At 42.6% G+C, this 21,714-nt stretch overlaps 1 protein-coding gene across 6 annotated transcripts in view; it reads left to right on the top strand.

The window, feature by feature from the left end:
• The window catches only part of LOC144592686 (receptor-type tyrosine-protein phosphatase mu), a 606,124-nt gene that overhangs the window by 545,515 nt on the left and 38,895 nt on the right, over positions 1–21,714 (top strand). For all 6 annotated transcript variants that reach the window (XM_078397499.1, XM_078397500.1, XM_078397496.1 and 3 more), the window contains one exon: positions 10,364–10,461. In XM_078397499.1, the coding sequence (XP_078253625.1) occupies positions 10,364–10,461 (98 nt within the window). The remainder of the gene's footprint in view (positions 1–10,363; positions 10,462–21,714) is intronic.

Genomic DNA, 21,714 nt, shown 5'->3' with positions numbered 1-21,714 from the left:
ATTTCCAGTCCCTTGGCAGATTGACAACTTCTACTCTCATTGCTATTGTTATAAAAAGCTGACAACGTGTGCCACAAGCTGTTAACACACAATGCTGACAGCATTTCTGATGATGCACCCAATTAGTCAGGGCAGGATAGCAACCATGGACCCTGAGATGAAGTCAGAACAAAGCACCGTGTAATTCAGTTTCCTCACTCATGTTTATTAATCTGCCGTTGTATTGCTCCAGTACTGCCTTTTTCATTTATTTATTTGTCCGCTTGTCTTTAGAAGAGAACACAGTTAAGAGTCAATCATAATGGTGCATATCTGGCTTGAAATATCAGTATAATCGAACAACATTAACGTAAGATCCAGTGCAAGTAAAAATTGCCTTTAATTAAATTATGTTATGACTATATTGCTTCTTGTAGTCAAGGTGGCTGACAATGTTTGAAAGCTCTCCATTCACTATTTAATAGAGACATTAACACGTTAATTAGTCATGCTAACCAATATGTTTTCAATCAAATTTTCTCTGCAGGAGTGGGAATTTGCAATGGTCTGGGGATTGACATTGAGAACAAGATAGAGAGATACACAGAGCCTGTGCTTTGTGTCTTACACAGCGACTAATTGCACTGTGTAAGCCTGCTGCAACCTCTCATCTTTCACTCTGATGTGGGTTCACCTTTAGGCTTCCCACGACGGTAACAGTTTAGCATCAGAGACTTTCCGAATACTGGTCCACATTGTCAAGGACATTGAATACCTAAAACCAAGCAGAAGCAAGTCAAATAGAACTGAACATGTTGAAATGCATGGGCAGGGGTAGAGTTGCTGCCTTACAGGGCCAGAGACCGAGTTCGATCCTGACTATGGGTGTTGTCGGTGTGGAGTTAGTACGTTCTCCCCGTGACCTGCATGGGTTTTTCTCCGGGTGCTTCGGCTTCGGTTTCGTCTGTCAAAGGTCCGCCCAGAGTCCGATGGTGGATTGAGAACTACCTACAATCTCCAAAACATGTGTATGGACCTGATCCAGGGTAGTCCAGTGTAGGAACAGAAAATCCAATCACTTGAATGGAGAAGTCTACATGCAAGGGAAAAAGACCAGTTATAATTAATTTACATAACGATTTCAGAGTTTTCCAGCATTTTAAGATATTTTTAAATTTGTGATTTTATATTTTACCATTCAAAAAAAATGTTTATTGGGTATACCTAGTTTCTGAACATTTTCGAATGTTTCTATCTTTCAAAATGATTCAGAAAAATGTAAGATCATTAGTCAATTTTGACAGCTGGCTGATTTTTCTTTTAAGGATTCCTGTGGGCCGAGCTTGTTTTGGTCCCAGCACTTAACAAGAATTATAAAGAGCACACTGTGGTATCCGCATTACACAGGCATGGGTTAACATAGATACCTGGAAACAGAAAATAGGTGCAGGAGTAGGCCATTTGGCCCTTCGAGCCAGCGCCGCCATTCAATATGATCATGGCTGATCATCCAAAATCAGTACCCGTTCCTGCTTTTTCCACATATCCTTTGATTCCGTTGGCCCAACTCTCTCTTGAAAACATTCAGTGAATTGGCCTCCTCTGCCTTATGTAGCAGAGAATTCCACAGATTCACAACTCCCTGGGTGAAAAAACTTTTCCTCATCTCAGTTCTAAATGGCCTACCTCTTATTCTTAAACTATGAGCCCCTGGTTCTGGACTTCCCCAACATGGGCAACATTTTTCCTGCCTCTAGCCTGTCCAATCCTATGAGAATTTAAAGCAGGTTAAGCTGGTTAATGCCTTCGACATTCTGGCCTGTTTGTCACTAAACACCCATCAAACACCAGGCTAGTTTCCAGCTGTAGTTCTGTGTGGAAGTGATTGAGTTGCAAGTCTGCTTCTGTTCAGCCAGGCTCATAAAAGCTCACTGAAAAGTCTAGGGATGGAATTTTTCATAAGCACTGTCATTTTGCAAATAGTAAAATAGTAGTACAAACATTTTTACGCCAGGAAAACTGTACATAAAAAGTGAGTTATTAGAGCAGAAAGTACTCTCACAAGGTTTTCCTGCTTCAAATAATTCTTGGTGGGGACATCAAATATTTTCCAGAAGTTACTGTGGTACTTTTTTTTTCCATTTGTAGGTTTAACAACATCAGTGTTACTTGTAAATCTTCCTTTCTTAAATGGTTCTTAAAGTTGGGCCCAAAACATTACAAACATTTCCCATTGCTGAAATTTATAGCTTGTGACAAATATAAAATTGTTTTGTCAAACACTGACGCCCAGTCTGCCAAGGCCTTCTGGATCTCTCGGTTGCTAACAATATGAACTCCTCTCCCCACTACCATGCTGACCTTTCTGTACTGGGCCTCCTCAATTGCTAGTGGGAGGCGACATGCAAAATGGAGGGACAACTCCGCATATTCCACCTGGATAGTTTACAACCCAACGGTATAAACATTAAATTCTCCAATTTTAGGTAACAACATAACCCTCCCCCTCTCACTTCTTCCCCCATATAACCCCTCCCTCCCCCACCCCCTCCAAACCTTCTTTCTCATCTCCCCCCCCCCCCCCAACTCCACTGCATTCCACTTGGACTCGCATGTATTTCTCATCTTCCACCCCTCCACTACACCCTACATTCCTTCCTCCAGCTTCACAATTCGCAACTCTTCAACCCTTTTTGTCGCACACCTTCTGTCTTTTCATCTCTGGTCTTTGTTCAACCATCGGCCTATCGAAAAACCCTCACCAGCATCTGCCAGGCTTTGTCCTGCCCCCCCCTCTCTTTTAGTTTTCTTCCCTTCACGCCCCACAATCAGTCTGAAGAAGGGTCCCGACCCAAAACGTCAACTATCCATGTTCTCCAGAGATGTTGCCTGACTCACTGAGATACTCCAGCACTTTGTGCCCTCTTTTATATATCAGCATCTGCAGATCCATGCTTCTACAAATATATTCTCGGCCGCTTCTAATGATCTAATTAAGTGGATAACCCCACTGAAGAGTACATGAGGTCAGAAATACATGGTCATGAGTTTAACATCATAAGTTAATTGAAAATCACAAAATACTTGCATGAAAGTCATAGTTGTGCTGAGGATATAGTCCATTTGGCGCGAGCATGGAAACAGATGGATATCTATTAAAAAATAACAACTCTAAAACAGTGGTTGATGGTAACTTGGACCCAAGCCCATTTAAAGATTACGGTATGTTACTTTGATCCCATCAATGTAAGTACTTGGCTTTACATAGCAATACATGGTATCTCTAACATAGACAATTACCAACAGCCCCTCTGAAAGATCATGAGATATTGACCACCAATGCCATAGACTGCAACTACTCGAAGGGGTACATTGTCAATGCAGTTGATATATCATTAAAATGAATTCATAGCACAGCTCAGAAGCCACTTATTTTATCCTCATAAGCACAACAACATCAGGCTATTATCCACTACAAATAGACTCTGAACCTTGGGGGACTTGGGGACATTATATTTGACTTTGCACTATCATTGACTATTTATTTGTCTGTTTGTTTTTTTTCCAATATACTGAACTTTTTTTGTTTTTTTAATGGGTTTGACAGAGTACCATGTTTACCAATCTGTTGTGCTGCTGCAAGTAAGGATTTCATTGTTCTGTTTCAGGACATCTATCTATCTATATATTACTAAAACTCTCATCTTGTTTGTTCCCTCATATGGTTGTTTGTTCCTCCGTATGTTTCCATTGATCCCACAGCCAAACGGTACAGGACAGTGCGACAATTTTAGGCCCACCTTACTCACCATTGTCCTGGGGTCTGTATTACGTGTTTCAGTCAAATTGGTCTTATATTTTTTAAGTTATTGATATTTTTAAGTTTAAAAATTAACTTTTCAACTTACCCTGGCTGTCTTCAGCGTTCGGCGATACAAGTGACGGGAGTGGCGGCCAATGAGGAGGGGGGGTTGGGGGGCTGCTGAGCTGTCGAGCTGAAACTTTAATAAATGCGCATTCCCCACCCCACCCCCCCGCCGGGAGGACCTGCACCCGTCCCGGTGTGCCCCGCACCTGACCTTCCACCCGTGGTGCAAGGTGGCAGCAGAGGGTCAAACAAGATGGCAGGCGCCGCCGAGCTGCGTTGTCGATGTCACAAAGGGACATCGTGCGCAATTGGGCCCATTGATCTAATAGAGATGTTTCCCGACTTAACATGCTTCGACATACGATATTTCGACTTTGCGATGGTGCAAACGGCAGCGACCCGTAGCAGGCCACAGCTCGGTTCCGGCCACCTGATCTAATACAGATGCTCCCCGACTTACACTACTTTGTCTTACGCTATTTCGACTTTGCCCTGGTGCAAATGGCGGGGGGGAGGAGGGGAGGATAAGGGGGGATGGAGTGGGTGAGGGGGGAGATAAGGGGTGTTGAGGGGGGATGGAGTGCGTGAGTGGGGGGGGGGGGGGTTGCAAGGAGGCTTGCCGGGCCTGCAGGAGAGATTTGGACCCAACGGGTCCACACCCGTCTAGTATATTACTAAAACTCTCATCTTGTATATTTGTGGGTTTGTGGATAGATTTGTTCTCGAAATACAGATAAAACGGTAGATGATAGCACAACAATTGGTACATGATAGCTCAGCAGATCAGGCAGCATTTCAGGAGGACATGGATAAGCGATGTTTTGGGTTGGGACCCTTCTCCAGACTTAGTCTGAACTAATTTAACCTGAAGAAGGATCCCGACCCAAAACATTGCTTGTCCGTGTTCTCCTGAGATTCTGCCTGACCTGCTGAGCTACTCCAGCACTTCGTGTCTTCTTATTAAAACAGTTAATCTAGTCGTTACCTCTTAGAACTTAATGCTGGCACATTTTCCTACATTAAAAATAGTAACTACACTTCAAAAGCTTTTGGTTAATTGTACCAAACTTTGTGATGTTCTGAGTTTGTTAAAGGCACTATATAAATGCAAGTGTGTCCTTCTTATTGAGCAGTAGCACATATGGCAGTCATTAGTGTAATTTACTGTAGATTGGTGTTATGTATCCCCAGGAAATGTATGAAATCAGGCATGCATGACATTTAACAAGTAATGTGCTGTGGCATAATTTGTTTCCTGAAAGCAATTTAAACAAAATAGTTCTTAATTAGGGTAAAACTACCAGCGCTTCATAATATAAATGTAGCCAATTTGCATATGTAAAGTCAACTATTGGAGTCACAAATCTGGAGATGGAAAGTGAATGTAAATGATATGGAAACGATTTATTTTTCAACTCCAAGTGCCTTTCAAAACGCCTGCAGCGCTTAAAATAATTAACGATGAAAAGGTGAATGTTCGCCTGCTGAGCTCAGAATACAAGTGGTGTCCTGAACATCACACATTATACTTCATGAGATTCAAGTCTCCTGCCAATCCCCTCTGTAATTGCCCTCCCTGTTTTTCTATGATATAGGCTGAGGTCCAGCCCATTGGCATTTTTTTCTATCAATTGCCCTTTTTCACATTTAGCATGGATGAAACCGCTAAAATCAATAAATAGATTAGATAGACACAAAATGGTGGAGTAATTCAGCGGGTCAGGCAGCATCACCTCCAGATTCAGGGAAAGTTTCTTCCCAGCTGTTATCAGGCAACTGAACCATTCTACCAACCACTAGAGAACAGTCCTGAACGACTATCTACCTCATAGGAGACCCTCGGATTATCTTTGATCGGACCTTACTGGCTTTCTCTTGCATAAAACATTATTCAGGTTATTCCCTTTATAATGTATCTGTAAACTGTGAATGGCTTGAATGTGATCGTATATTGTTAGCACGCGACAAAAGCTTTTCAATGTACCTCGTGGTACACATGACAATAATCTAAACTCAAACTCTGGAAAAAATGGATAGGTGATGTTTCTGGTCAGGACCCTTCTTCAGACTTATACTAATAAATAGAAAGTTGTGTACCTCTTTTGAACTCCTTGTCTCTCCTGTTTTAACAACGGATTATGCTGAATTTATAAATGTGATAAAGGCCCTGGTGATCCAACCTTGATACACTCCATTTAGAGTTTATAACTTTGGAAGAACTTGCTTTGTGACATCCTTTACTGATATGTGATCACTCGGCTGATATTATCATATCATATCATATATATACAGCCGGAAACAGGCCTTTTCGGCCCACCAAGTCCGTGCAGCCCAGCGATCCCCGTACATTAACACTATCCTACACCCACTAGGGACAATTTTTACATTTACCCAGCCAATTAACCTACATACCTGTACGTCTTTGTACGTACCTGTGCCCATATTAGGAAATGTATGTACGTACCTGTGCCCATATTAGGAAATGTGGGCACATCAAGGTCCCAAGGACATTCAAATGCCAAACATTTCAACTCCCCTTCCAATTCCCATATTGACCTTTCTGTCCTAGGCCTTCTCTAGTCCTAGGCCTTCTCTGTTGTCAGAGTGAGGCCCACGCAAATTGGAGGAACAGCACCTCTTATTTCGCTTGGGCAGCTTCCAACTCAGCAGTATGAGTATTGATTTCACTAATAAGTAATTTCAAATAAATCCTGCCTTCTTTCCACCCCCAATCTTTCACTCCCCCTCCCCCCCCTCCACCCTAGACACCCTACTAGTTCTACTGTTCGCACCCTTGTATCCCTGTCGTTGGCACAATTTCCCAGCCAACAATGGGCCATTATGGGCTTCACGCTCCCTGAGGTCATCTATTGCCATCCCTGTTTTATTCAGGTCTTTTCTTACCTCTAGATTCCTCTCACAAGCACCCCCCCCCCCCCCCCCCCCCACCTCTATCTTTCAATCTGAAGAAGGGTTCCGACCAGAAAAGTCACCTATTCCTTTTCTCCAAAGATTACACCTGAACCGCTGAGTTACTCCGTCATTTTGTGTCTATCAACTGTTTCTAATGTTGTTGGTCAAACAGAGTTCTTTACAAGCTGTTGAGCTCTTGGCATTCATGTGAGAGGTAGATTCATCCTTAATTTAATAGAATTCTAGAAATTGTAGGCCATACTAGAAGGTAGATTGCCTATCATGTCCTTGCCAGTGGGAAGGGAGCTTTCTAACCAAGTCCCACATTTTGACTGAAATTCTATAACCCTGAGGGTCATTGCACTTCAAGTGCGATGAGAGACGATTAATGCAAGTTAAGTTGCTTTCCAGGCGAATGTTTCTTCTTTATTGTTCCTCTAATCTTTCCACCAATAACATCTACTCTGCGCCTCTTGGATTTTTTGTCACTCAGCTGAGAAATACGCCCATGTTATTCAATCCAAACTCTTTGATATTTCAATTAAACTTCATTAAATCTCCACTCACCCATCCCTGTTCAAAGAAAACAACAGTGACCTATCTAAAACAGGTCCCCAAACTGAAACATTGACTGGTTTCTCTTTCCACAGATGCTGCCTGACTGACTGAGTTTTTCCAGCATTTTCTGTTTTCGTTTCAGATTCCAGCAACGAGCAGTTGTATTAGTTTGGCAACAACCCCTCGAACCTTTCCTTTTACTAAAATTTATCAGTCCAGTCCTAAATGTTCTGTGCAAACTCTAGTGCAATCAAATCTTGCCGGTAATGTGGTCTAACAATTATGCAAACACTTCCTCCATAACCTCCTTGCTCTTGTATTTTGTACTTCTGAAAATATTTGTTAGGCCTATTTAGGACAACGTGGAAACAGGCCCTTCAGCCCAACGAATCACCTCCAACCACGATCACTAGTTTTATCCTACACATTAGGGACAATTTACAGAAGCTGATTAACCTACAAACCACACATCTTTGGAACTTGGGAGGAAACCTGAGTACCTCGAGAAATCCCACGCGGTCACAGGGAGAACGTACAAACTCCATACAGACAGCACCCATATCATATCATATCATATATATACAGCCGGAAACAGGCCTTTTCGGCCCACCAAGTCCGTGCCGCCCAGCGATCCCCGTACATTAACACTATCCTACACCCACTAGGGACAATTTTTACATTTACCCAGCCAATTAACCTACATACCTGTACGTCTTTGGAGTGTGGGAGGAAACCGAAGATCTCGGAGAAAACCCACGCAGGTCACGGGGAGAACGTACAAACTCCTTACAGTTCTCCCAAACTCCATAGTCAGGATCGAACTCAGGTCTCTGGCGCTGTAAGGCCGCAGCTCTACCACTGCACCACTGTGTCGCCGAACCTGCGGAAATACATTTTAAGGTGGCTCTGGTCTCTCAATTGAGTGGTCGTACCTTAATCAGTATGGTATCTGCTGTTTCTGCAGTACAATCTCCTGTAAATCTCCTGAGCCTTGAATTTACAACATCCTAACTCAGCCAACACTACCTATTGTCGCTGGGGAAACTTACATTGTGATCTGTCTTGTATATTCAGCCACTAGTTTAGTTTATTATTGCTGCATGTACCAAGGTGCACTATTTGCATGCAATCTATTCAAAGAAAAGATTATACATGATTACAATCAAATTGTCCCCAAAATGATACGGGATAAAGGATATGATGCAAAGCAAATGAAGATTTATCCCATTTGTGTGTCTGTTCAGGGTGGCACAGTGGTGCAGCGGTAGAGCTGCTGTCTCACAGAGCCGAAGCTCTGGGTTTGGTCCTGACCTCGGGTGCTGTCTGTACGGAGTTTGGACATTCTCCCTGTGACTGCATGGGTTTCCTTCGAATGCTCTGGTTACCTCCCGCATTCCAAAGATGTGTTGGTTTGTAGGCTAATTGGATTCTGTAAATTGTTTAGTTTAGTTTAGAGATGCAGCAGCAAAATAGGCCCTTCGGTCCACCGAGTCTGCGCCAACCAGCGATCCCCGCACACTAACACCATCCTACATACTGGGGACAATTTACAATTTTACGACGCCAATTAACCTACAAACCTTTACATCTTTAGAGTGTTCCAAATGTGTGAGATTGTACTCGTGTACAGGTGATCGCTAGTCGGCGTAGATACGGTGGGCCAAAGGGTCAGTTTCCCCACTGTATCTTTAAACTAAATTGCAGTACTGGACTTCTTCGAAGATCGAAGTGCCTAGATAAACAGGAACAGCCTGGATCGCCAGTGACCCTGCATGGGGTGGAATTACTTCCAAGGAAAGCATTTTTGCAACATCAACAAAGAGTCAGAATGGCTGCCAGGGAACTGAACAAAGGGATGGAGATTGCTTTAATGTCGATGTTATGGTAAAATAATAGAGGAGATGAATACAAATGAAGGAATGCAGAGTAAGCGTGACAAAGAAACTGAATCAATCAGATCCTTTATAAATTTAAAAAAATCAAAGAACGTTAAAGATAACAGTATGAAAGTAATTTCACAGACAGCATGGGTGGAACTGATTAACATGTCATTTTTGTAATACTTATTAAGTGCAACATTAAAGGAAAAATACTTTCAAAACCATTCATTTTCTTCAATTCTGGGCAGAAAGTGAAGCATTAATATTTCAAAAGGTAGTACGCTTCAATTGAAAGCAAAGCAGCAAAGATTAAGTTTACTTCAGTGTAACCAGTTTCGGGATCAAACAGCAAAGACAAGCTGCTAATGAGAGCTCTGGAGAGAGATTGAACCCACACAAAATGGTAGAATATTGTGGAAGGAGAAAGTTTCAGAACTTTGCTTTCATGGAGTTCAAGAGAATTCAGATGATTCTATGTTTTGCGCTCTGTTATGTTTAGTTTATTATAACGTGAACCGAAGTACAATGAAAAGCTTTTTGTTATGTGGTATCCAGTCAGTGGAAAGACTATACATGAATACAATCAAGCCGTTTACGGTGTACTGATAAAGGATAAAGGGAATAATGTTTGGTGCAAAATAAAGTCCAAGAAAGTCCGATTAAAGATAGTTCGAAGGTCTCCAACTCCTGATTCTATTTCAAATTGTCAAATATTCATGTTAAGTAACTTTAACCTCTGGAATTTTTTGTAGAATCACTTCGGAGATTGGAAGCTGGCCAGTGAAATCACTGTCTTAGTTGCTATTTTGGTTCCTCAGAATATGGAATAGAAGTTTACAAGGTGTAGGAAGAAACTGCCAATGCTGGTTCACACCGAAGATAGACGCAAAATGCTGGAGTAACTCAGCGGGACAGGCAGCATCTATGGATAGAAGGAATGGGTGATATTTCGGATTGAGACCCTTCTTTAGACTCGTTTTCTGACTCTTCAAGTCTGAAGGAGGGTCTCGACTCGAAACGTCATCCATTCCTTCTGTCCAGAGATGCTGCCTGTCCCACTGAGTTACTCCAGCATTTTGTGTCTATCTTAGAAGTATAGATTGAATGTTTGTAATGTTTGTCGTTGCTTTATACTAACATCCAGATTCCTTTATTGTGTGTGCAGGACCAATGCAGGAAACAGTGTACGATTTCTGGAGGATGATTTGGCAAGAGAACTCTGCTACCATTGTCATGGTGACAAACTTGGTGGAAGTTGGAAGGGTGAGTATGCCGAGAAATGAAATGAATGGTCAAGAGACTTGTGAAAGCTTTATCTTAACAGGATGGTGAGTTCTTCACAGAGAGCGAGTTTCTTCACTGTTCACATTCCAGTCTTGGTTCCCATCATGTTAGCCATGTTTCTTTTTAACAAGTCTTGGTTCTCAGCCTGGGCTCTGGTCATGAAAGAATGGATCTTATATTCTTATATTTACTGGAATTTAGAAGGATGCGAGGGGATCTTATCGAAACGTATAAAATTCTTAAGGGATTGGACAGGCTAGATGGAAGAAAAATGTTCCAGATGTTGGGGGAGTCCAGAACCAGGTGTCACAGTTTAAGAATAAGGGGTAGGCCATTTAGGACTGAGATAAGGAAAAACTTTTCAGCCAGAGAATTGTGAATCTGTGGAATTCTCTGCCACAGAAGGAAGTGGAGGCCAATTCACTGCATGTTTTCAAGAGAGAGTTAGATATAGCTCCTAGGGCTAACAGAATCAAGGGATATGGGGAGAAAGCAGGAACGGGGTACTCAAAGGGCCAAAAGGCCTACTCCTGCACTTATTTTCTATGTTTCCATGAAGATTTGATTGCTGAATACAATACAAAGAGGAATGATTTGTAAATAAGATTTGTAAATCGCAGATGAGGTTCTTTTATCTTGGCATTATGTCTGGCACGGACATTGTGGGCTGTACTTTTCAGAGTTGTACTTTTTGTCTTCTATGTTTTATGTAATTTCCACAGTATTGATGTCACTGGTTAAGAGTTAAAAGCCGGGGTGTGGTAATATTGTGGTTAAATTATTGGATTAGCACTGGACTGAAGTGGTTGAGGCAAGTACAATACAAAATTTGCAAGAAATTTTGGACAGGTACAAGGATAGAATAGATTTCAAACGCAGGAAATGGGACCAGCTTAAATGGGCAGGGGTGAGTTGGGCTGAAGGACCTGTTTCCATGCTGTAGAACTCTATGGGTGAGTTGGGTTGAAGGGCCTGTTTCCATGCTGTATAACTCTACGTCTAATGCTCTCACTTTCACAGCTGGCGAATTTAAATTCGAGTAATTCAACATTTAAAAAAAGTTAGTCCTCCACAATGCTGCGATAAAAGGTCAAGATTGAGGTGAAAGCCCGCCCATTAGGGAGGCTGATGTCAGCTAGAGAAATCTGCTCTCAATCCTGTCTTGCCGATGTGTGATGATTGAACCTTAAGGATCAATTGAGGATGGACAATAACGAGCATCCTTGCCAGTGACATAATAAACTACTAAATAGTGCAGATAATAAAACCTTTGTTGAGCGCCACCCTGTGCCACCTTCGTTGCCAAACCAATATTTAACTCCATTGATTTCTATTTTTATTTTTAATCTATATTTTATCCATCTATATTTTACGCTGCCTCGGCAAGGCCACCAGCATAATCAAGGACGAGTCTCACCCCGGTCACTCCCTCTTCTCCCCTCTCCCATCAGGCAAGAAGTACAGATGTGTGAAAATGCACGCCTCTAGATTCAGTTTCTTCCCAGCTGCTACAAGGCAACTGAACCATCCTACCAACAACTAGAGAGCAGTCCTGTGCTATTATCTAACACATTGAAGTCCCTTGGACTATCTTAAATTGGACTTTATCTTGCAATAAACATTATTCCCATTATCAAGTATCTGTATACTGTGGACAGCTCCATTGTCATCATGTATAGTCTTTCCGCTGACTGGTTAGTAGCACGAAAAGCTTTTCACTGCACTTGTGACAATAAACTAAACCAAACTAAATCATGCGGTTTCCAACTCACCTCCCGCTATATGAGAGTATACCCACAGCAGAGGATTCAGGAGGCTCAGGCTGGTCTTTGGTTCATGTGTCACAGTTTATCTTTTCCAAAATCCCCCTCCTGAATTTGGACTCTGTTCCCGACTCAAATGCTGCCTGCGGGATTAGTTTAGTTTAGTTTAGAGATGCAGTGTGGAAACTGGCCCTTCAGCCCACGCTGACCAGCACACACTAACTCTAACCTACACACACTAAGGACAATGTACAATTATACCAAGTCAATTAACCTACAAAGCTGTTCGTCTTTGGAGTGTGAGAGGAAACCAGAGATCCTGGAGAAAACCCATGCAGGTCATGGGGTGAACGTACAAACTCCATACAGGATCGAACCCGGGTCTCTGGCGCTGTATGGCAGCAACTCTACCATTGTACCATTAGATATTGCCTTTTGTTTTTCCAGATCCAGACTTCCCTCTCATTTCCTGCTGTCAGAGTGACATGAAAGCTGTGTTTTGACTGCTTTAGTCAAATGAACGAGTCCGATAAACCAGTTCTCAAGCAGCAGATCATGCAGCTGCTCACATCTGCCCCGCTTGCAATGGGACTGAAGCCTCTGCTGTGCTATAAACAGACATCCGTCTACAGTGGTTGCCAACACTCCTATTGCTCTCAGATGCAAAAGCACAAGTGGCAATTTTACTTAATGACTTTTCAATATGTTTACCAGTAAAATATATTTAATTTAAAAGACGGCTGAGGAATAGCTGGCTCTTAGTTGATGCAGTGAACTGGCACATTCCAAACAAAAAGCGGTCTTTTTATTATTACTTACCAGTCATCGAGTCATACAGCATGGAAATTCACCCCAAAAACTGGCCCTTCAGCCCAACTTACCCATGCTGAACAACATGCCCCATATACACCATCATCTCGCTCCATGTACCCACAACCACCTTTTGGTTAAAAAATTACCCTTCAGGTTCCTATTAAATCTTTCCCCCCTCACCATAAAACCTATGTCCTCTGGTTCTCAATCTGTTCCTAGTCACTTTGTGCATTGGGTTCATGGTAAAGTGAGGCATCTAATTAAAACTTATCAGGCCTTCGTTGCCAGAATAATCACTCGGGTGGCTTGTGACCCCGAGAATATTTATGTAGGAATACTTTGAATAAAAGATCTCCTTTTTGTGGGAGAGGCATTGACTGAGAGGATAAGTAATGCCTAGAGAGTCAGGTAATATCTCACCCATCCACGACCATCATTCTATTGTGTGTGAAGCCTGACATAATTTACCTAATATCCTGTACCCTGCCAGGCCCTATATATATCCTTGTCTTCACTAATCCATGTTAGCTCTTGGTTACCCAATACCTCAAATCTGACATCCTGATAAAACTGGAGCTTTATGAGCTGTTCTACATACCTGCTGTTAGGGAAGGACCCGAAAGAAAACAAAGGGTTAGAATCAGGCCAACCCATTAATTTACTCCAGCACTTTGGTTTTTGTTTTGGTAAACAACGAACTGTGGTTCCTTGTGTCTCCATCGTGGGGTTCTTAAAGGAAATGCAACATAGACGTACCATATCGGTAGGTCCTGACCTGATATTTCACCCATCTATGTTCTCCAGAGATGATTCCTGACCCGCTGTGTTACTACCAGCACTATTTTAATCTTTATTTTAATTTTTTATTTTAATGGGGTTTTAATTTTTTTTTTGTGTACTTGTGTCTCTACCAGAGTTATATGTGGCTTAAATAAAGAGAATGAATTGATTGATTGATTGATTGATTGATTGATTGATTGATTGATTGATTGATTGATTGATTGATTGATTGATTGATTGATTGATTGATTGATTGATTGATTGATTGATTGATTGATTGATTGATTGATTGATTGATTGATTGATTGATTGATTGATTGATTGATTGATTGATTGATTGATTGATTGATTGATTGATTGATTGATTGATTGATTGATTGATTGATTGATTGATTGATTGATTGATTGATTGATTGATTGATTGATTGATTGATTGATTGATTGATTGATTGATTGATTGATTGACACCTTATTACCATATGTACATGTCACAGTGAAATTCTATGTTTTGCAAACCATACACAAGGTATGCAAACAGTCGCCATGTATAGGGTGCCAACAACATTACATTCATTATAGTCCCTAATGGTTTCTCTTTTTTCTCTCAGTGGCCCCCCAAGCCGGGTCCCTCTTTGTTCTCGGTATCTCCCTCACTCCCAAAAAAAAGTGTTTAAAAAACATTTGGACAGGTACATGGATAGGACAGATTTAGAGGGATATGGGCCAAATGCAGGCAGATGGGACTGGTGTAAATAGGGCATGTTGGTTGGTGTGGGCAGTTTGGGTTATAGGGCCTGCTTCCACATTGCATGTCTCTGTGACTCCATAAAGCAATGCTTTGTTTGAAGTACTTAAGGCGTATACATGGAGTCATTGAGTCAAGGTATGAGGTGGAACAGTTTGGAGCAAAGTTAAATGCTTGATTTCAGCAGCAGTCGAGGGCCGACGTAAAGAGAGTTTGGCTGGTCCACTTGCTGACTTTGGCAAGCAACCTCCAGATATGACAAAGGCATTCAAAAACAACAGAAATCTCTATTTTCCTTATTTCTGGAAGAAGCTCATTTAGTTGAGAAAGATTAATCTTGCACAGAGGAATGAAATTCCAAACAGCCCAACAGATTTAAAGCCACAGGGAAGACATTAGTATTTTATTTTCATTGACAGAGTTAATAGAGGCCAGGACTGTTCCAACTGAGAGGTTTGTCGTGTTGTGTAGTAAACTCAGTGCTCAAGGCCAAAACATTAGTTTTGGTGTAAAACAACATCTTTCGCTGTGGCAATTTTAACGTACAATCTCTCGGAATTGCGCAAATACTTTAAAAGTACATGGACCTTGAAAATGTGCTGTGTGAATGTTTAACTGCAGGTTTTTTTGTTTGTCCGGAATTTTAATGGGACAGTGATCTCCATTGAAATAACAATAGCCACAGAGAATTGTGTAGGAATGCTGCACTGTCTCCCATCAAAGGTCATGATGTTCCGAGCCTGCTCTGTGTAATTGACATGTCAAAAGGAAGTGAAAGGTGCCAGTTGCACGAGCCACCATGTTGGGAGAATAGTGACAGAGAAGTGAACCACAAGTTCACAAGTTATAGTAGAATTAGGCCATTCGGCCCATCGAGTCTACTCCGCCATTCAATCTTGGCTGATCTCTTCCTCCGAATCCTATCGGCCTGCCTTCTCCCCATAACCCTTGACACCCGTTCTAATCAAGAATTTGTCTAACTCTGCCTTAAAAATATCCACTGACTTGGTCTCCACAGCCCTCAGTGGCAATGAGTTCCACAGATTCACCACCCTCTGACTAAAGAAGTTCCTCCTCACCTCCTTCCACCTCATCTCCAGCACCCTTTAATTCTGAGGCGATGACCTCTGGTCCTAGACTCTCCCATCAGTGGAAACATCCTCTCCACATCCACTCTATCTACGCCTTTCATTCTTCTGTAAGTTTCAATGAGCTCCCGCCAGCAGAAGAGGACACCTGCAACAATTTCACTGGGCAGCATGGTGGCACAGCTGGTATAGTCGCTGCCTCACAGCGCCAGAGATCTAGGTTCGATCCTGACCTTGGGTACTGTCCGAGACACGATTTCCCACTTTCTTCAGCCTTCAGTTCTTCATCCAATAAGAGCAGCTTTTCTTCTAAGGTTTATGAAATGGCAACACAATGGTGCGGCGGTAGAGTTGCTGCCTTACAGTGCCAGAAATCCAGGTGTGATCCTAGCTATGGGTGTTGTCTGTATGGAGTTTGTACATTCTGTGACCATGTGGGTTTTCTTCAGGTGCTCTGGTTTCCTTCCACATTCCAATGAATGGTTTGTAAGTTAATTGGCTTCTGTAAATTGTCTCTAGTGTGTAGAGTAGAACTAGTGTATGGGTGATCGCTGGTCAGCAGGGACTCGGTGGGCCGAAGGGCCTGTTTCCACGCTGTATCTCTCTAAATGTTGCATTATAGAAGAGAGGAGAGATTAGAGGGATAAGACAATAGACAATAGACAATAGACAATAGGTGCAGGAGTAGGCCATTCAGCCCTTCGAACCAGCACCGCCATTTAATGCGATCATGGCTGATCACTCTCAATCAGTACCCCGTTCCTGCCTTCTCCCCATACCCCCTCACTCCGCTATCCTTAAGAGCTCTATCCAGCTCTCTCTTGAAAGCATCCAACGAACAGGCCTCCACTGCCTTCTGAGGCAGAGAATTCCACACCTTCACCACTCTCTGACTGAAAAGGTTCTTCCTCATCTCCGTTCTAAATGGCCTACCCCTTATTCTTAAACTGTGGCCCCTTGTTCTGGACTCCCCCAACATTGGGAACATGTTTCCTGCCTCTCATGTGTCCAATCCCCTAATTATCTTATATGTTTCAATAAGATCCCCCCTCAGCCTTCTAAATTCCAGTGTATACAAGCCCAATCGCTCCAGCCTTTCAACATACGACAGTCCCGCCATTCCGGGAATTATCCTAGTGAACCTACGCTGCACGCCCTCCATAGCAAGAATATCCTTCCTCAAATTTGGAGACCAAAACTGCACACAGTACTCCAGGTGCGGTCTCACCAGGGCCCGGTACAACTGTAGAATGACCTCTTTGCTCCTATACTCAACTCCTCTTGTTATGAAGGCCAACATTCCATTGGCTTTCTTCACTGCCTGCTGTACCTGCATGCTTCCTTTCATTGACTGATGCACTAGGATACCCAGATCTCGTTGAACATCCCCTCTTCCTAACTTGACACCATTCAGATAATAATCTGCCTTTCTATTCTTACTTCCAAAGTGAATAACCTCACACTTATCTACATTAAACTGCATCTGCCATGTATCCGCCCACTCACACAACCTGTCCAAGTCACCCTGCAGCCTTATTGCATCTTCCTCACAATTCACACTACCCCCCAGCTTAGTATCATCTAAGGCAGCAGGGTGGATTAGAATGAAGAGTAAGCTTGTTTGGACTACAAACTAATGGGCATATATGTAGAGTCTTAGAGTCATACAGCATGAAAACTGGCCCATCAGCCCAACCTGCCCACACTGACCAACATGTCCAATCTACATTAGTCCCACCTGTCTGCATTTGTCCCATATCCCTCTAAATTTATCATATCCATGAACGTCTAAATGCTTCTTACGCATTGCAATAGTACCTAACTCAACTACCTCTTCCGGCAGCTCGGTCCATATACCCACCGCCCTCTGTGTAAAAAAGTTACCCATCAGGTTCCCATTAAATCTTTCCCCCCTTACCATAAACTTATGTCCCCTGGTTCTCGATCCTCTCTATGTTATTCTGAGAATAATTTGAATTTAAGTCACTTTTTTTTCTCATCAACAACAGTGAAACATTCATTGCAGAGTTTTAAAATTATTTGTTTATTCCATTCAAGGTCAACAATCTCCTTCTTTATTTGTTTATGCATGTCGACTTGGACTTCTGAATTTTTAGTGACAATCTCTACCTGATACCGTGCCTGATAATGCCCCAGTGAATTTAATCTGCATGTAAAATGTACCATCAGAAACTAGCATGGATAATAATATTAAGACCTTCCCCCCTTTCTTTCTGCACATTGAAATGCCTTACACATGGTGTAGTTACTTTAATGCTTGACTGGAGATCATCCTTTGCAGATCTTAGGTTTTGTTCCCTCTGAACAATTTCTGTCAAATATTTTTTAATCTAAATCCATCCTGTGGAAGGGAATAGGTATTATTGATATCTTTCATATTTTTTATTTAATTATTTGGAACATGAGAACTAGGAGCTGGAACAGACCATTTAGCTCCTTGAAAAAAAGATACAAAGTCTGGAATAACTCAGTGGGTCAGGCAGCATTTTGGAGAACATGAATCAGTGATGTTTCAGGTCAGGACCCTTTTAACTGCAGGTCAGGCAGCATCTGTGGAGAAGATGACTAGGTGACGTTTCGGGTCGGGTCCCGACCCAAAACTTCTCCCTATTCATGTTGTCTGGAGATGCTTGACCTGTTGGAGTTACTCCAGCACTTTCTGTCCTTTTTTTGTAAATCAGCATCTGCAGTTGCTCATATCCCCCTTTAGCTTCTTGAAAATCATTGCTGATCAGAACTTGTGTGATTCCCTTAATCTTCGATTCCCCTCATCCAAAAATCTATCTCAGCCTTAAATAAACTTAATGACTTAAAATCCACACTTCCACAATTTAGAGAATTTCAAAGATTTGCAGCACCCTGAAAGAAAAACATACTCTGAAACTGTGACTGGCTTACTCAATACACTCCTGCATTGGGATACTTCCTTTTATTCACAAAATGCTGGAGTAACTCAGCAGGTCAGGCAGCATCTCGGGAGAGAAGGAATGGGTGACGTTTCAGGTCGAGACCCTTCTTCAGATACTTTCTTGCAGCATCAAACCTGCCAGCCCCACCCATCTCACACATTTGAATGAGATCACATCCTGTTCTGCTAAACTTCCAACAGTTGGAGCCCATACTTAAGGCCATTGATAAAATGTAATGATTCCACAATATTGGGAATTCACCGTATTGTGTTGCACTACCTAATATGCTCCCACATCACGTTTTTCTGAACCTTATCTCTGCTACTCTCTAGAGGGTCCCTTATATCCCCCTTGAACAATCCCAGACTCACCATTTACTGCATAAGCCTCTGTGAGCCTCGTCAATTAAGCCTCTGAATTGGTGCATTAGCTTGCAGGGCACCACCTTGCAGGAACAGGCCCGTCAACCCACAATGCCTGTGCCAAACATGATGCCAAGACCAACTCTGATCTGCCTGCAAATAATCCAATTCCCTCCATTCCTTGTTTATCCACGTGCCTATCCAAAAGCTTCTTAAATGCCACTATCGTATCTGCCTCCACCACCACCCTTGGCAGCGGTAAAATTATACAGCAGACCTCACCTGGGCAGTAAACAAGAGTCGCCACGATCCTGGCACCAACAAAGTTACAAAGAGTTCATCAAACAGTTTTTATCTTCTGCTCGCAGTGGCGAACTAGGCCATCTGACACACATGGCCACAGGTGGCCCCCTGCCAGGACTTCCTTCCCTCTCGGCGGCCACCTGCCGGGTCCTCCCATTGTTCTTGGCACCTCCCGCCGGATCGCTCTTCATTCTCGGCAGTACCCATCTTGATTGCCACCTCATTATTGGCGACCCCCCCCCCCTCGCTGGGTCCCCCCATCGTTCTCAGTGCCCCCCCCCCTCCACTGGGTCCCCCCTTCGTTCTTTGTGGCCCCCACCCGGTCCCCCCTTAGTTCTCGACACCCACCTTGCCCTCCCCTCCCCCCCCTCCCCCTCCCCCATGGTCCCTCTGGGGGAGGGAACATATGTATGTTTCTGTGCACACACTCATGTCTTTCAGTACATGTGTGCTTCTGTGTCCGCGTGTATGTGCGGTTTCCCTATACATTAACGCCTGTGGCTCTATGTTCCTGAGTTCACAGAGAGTGTGTGCCTTGTGTTTTGACTTATTGCCTCATCCCCAACACATCAATTACGATAGAACTGGATCATGACTCAGAGTCAAATGCACCAGTTAAAGAGCAAGGTATTTAGAAAAAGCAGCAAGTGTGGGTCGAACTTTGGCAGGCAATCACAAGCAGCGCAAAGTCAATTAGAAAGGATGAGGGAACACGGGTTCTCATTTTTTATTTTCATGGCTGTAATTTGTTCAAAAATTAAAATGTAATCACCTCATTAACAATGGCATCTTATTTGTTGGTTCACTGCCAGCAGAGTTCTAATAATACATTAATGAAATCTTTTGTAGTAATCAATATGCTGACAGTAATTTGCTGTTTGATTTGGCAGCAGGCAGGGTTTGGCAGTGGACTGGGGGGGGGGGGGGGGGGGGGGGAGGCAGAGTTTGTTGATTGGTCTGGCAGCAGCTGTACATCAGCCTGCATTGGGTTTCAAAGGGCAGGTGCGTTGAATTATAGTTCAAAGTCACATGTAATAATGTGAGGCACCTTATCAGGCTTTCTGATAGTGAACGTCCTGGATAGAGTGGATGTGGATAGTGGGATAGTCTAGGACCCGAGGCCACAGCCTCAGATAAAAGAACGTATCTTTAGAAAGGAGACGAGGAGGAATTTCTTTCGACAGAGGGTGGTGAATCTGTGGAATTCATTGCCACAGATGACTGTGTAGGCCAAGTCAACAGATATTTTTAAGGCAAAGATTGACAGTTTCCGGGTTAGGAAGGGTGTCAGGGGTTATGGGGAGAAAGCAGGAGAATGGGGTGGAGAGGGAAAGAGAGGGAAAGACAGATCAGCCATCAGCCTAATTCTGCTCCTATAACTTATGAACGTCAGTTGTCCTTTATTCTTCCATCACACGTGAAGTTGGAGGTAGTTTACAGTGTTTGGAGAGTTTAATAGGCAGTCAGTATACTTTTCCTTTTGTTGGCTCACCTTGCTTTATAATTAAAAGGGTAATTGCTTTGCAGTAAGATGTCTCCATTTATGATATTGAGAATGCCCTCATAATCCCATGGGAACCTTTCTGCCCAAAATGGAGCATCCTGGACAAAGCAGCTCACCACCTCCATGACACACTGGTCAACCTGAGAAGTACCTTCAGCAAAAACTAGTTCCACCAAGATGCAGGACAGAACGCCACAGGAGATCCTTCTTCCCTGTGGCTATCAAACTGTACAACTCTTCCCCCTTCTGTCGTGGGGTAGACTGAGATTGACTCCCCTCCCCTTCCCCAATCTTTGCACATCCCCAATCCTTTCCACTTGTCACTTTAATTTCATGGATTTTGTGTTTTTATAACAGTTGGCAGATCAATATCCCTCCTGGGATAAATAAAGTTCTATCATATTGTATTGTATTGTAAGGCAGCTCCCTGCTATTCCTACCAACCATTGTAAAAGTATTAAATGCATCAATATTCATTGCCTCAGTTACACTACCCATAGATCTGTTACATAGCTCAGTACGTAGTACATGCCTTTAATGTGATGTATAAGAGATTTGATCAGTGCTGTGGTTGTATAATAGGTATGTATATTTATATTAGTCTGGGTCTGATTTTGCACGCAATAGTGACACCAGGCATTTGTTACAATTATATTTCAGGAGATTTTAAACTGTACTTAAGCGAGTCGTTTTGTTGCAGCACCTTCTGCAGATGGTCTGAGTCTTGTGTGGACAAGGCAAATAATTGTGTCTCCATAACATTCAGAATGAAGAATTATTAATAATCATAATCGTAATCATACTTTATTAGCCAAGTATGTTTTACAACCTGAGGAGTACCTTTGCCATACAGTCATATCAATAAAAAGCAACAGAACACACAAAATACATTTTAACATAAACATCCACCACAGTGACTCCTCCACATTCCTCACTATGATGGA

Source organism: Rhinoraja longicauda, chromosome 4, assembly GCF_053455715.1.
Source record: "Rhinoraja longicauda isolate Sanriku21f chromosome 4, sRhiLon1.1, whole genome shotgun sequence".
Classification (NCBI taxonomy): Eukaryota; Metazoa; Chordata; class Chondrichthyes; order Rajiformes; family Arhynchobatidae; genus Rhinoraja; species Rhinoraja longicauda.
This window is presented reverse-complemented; position numbering and strand designations above follow the sequence as displayed.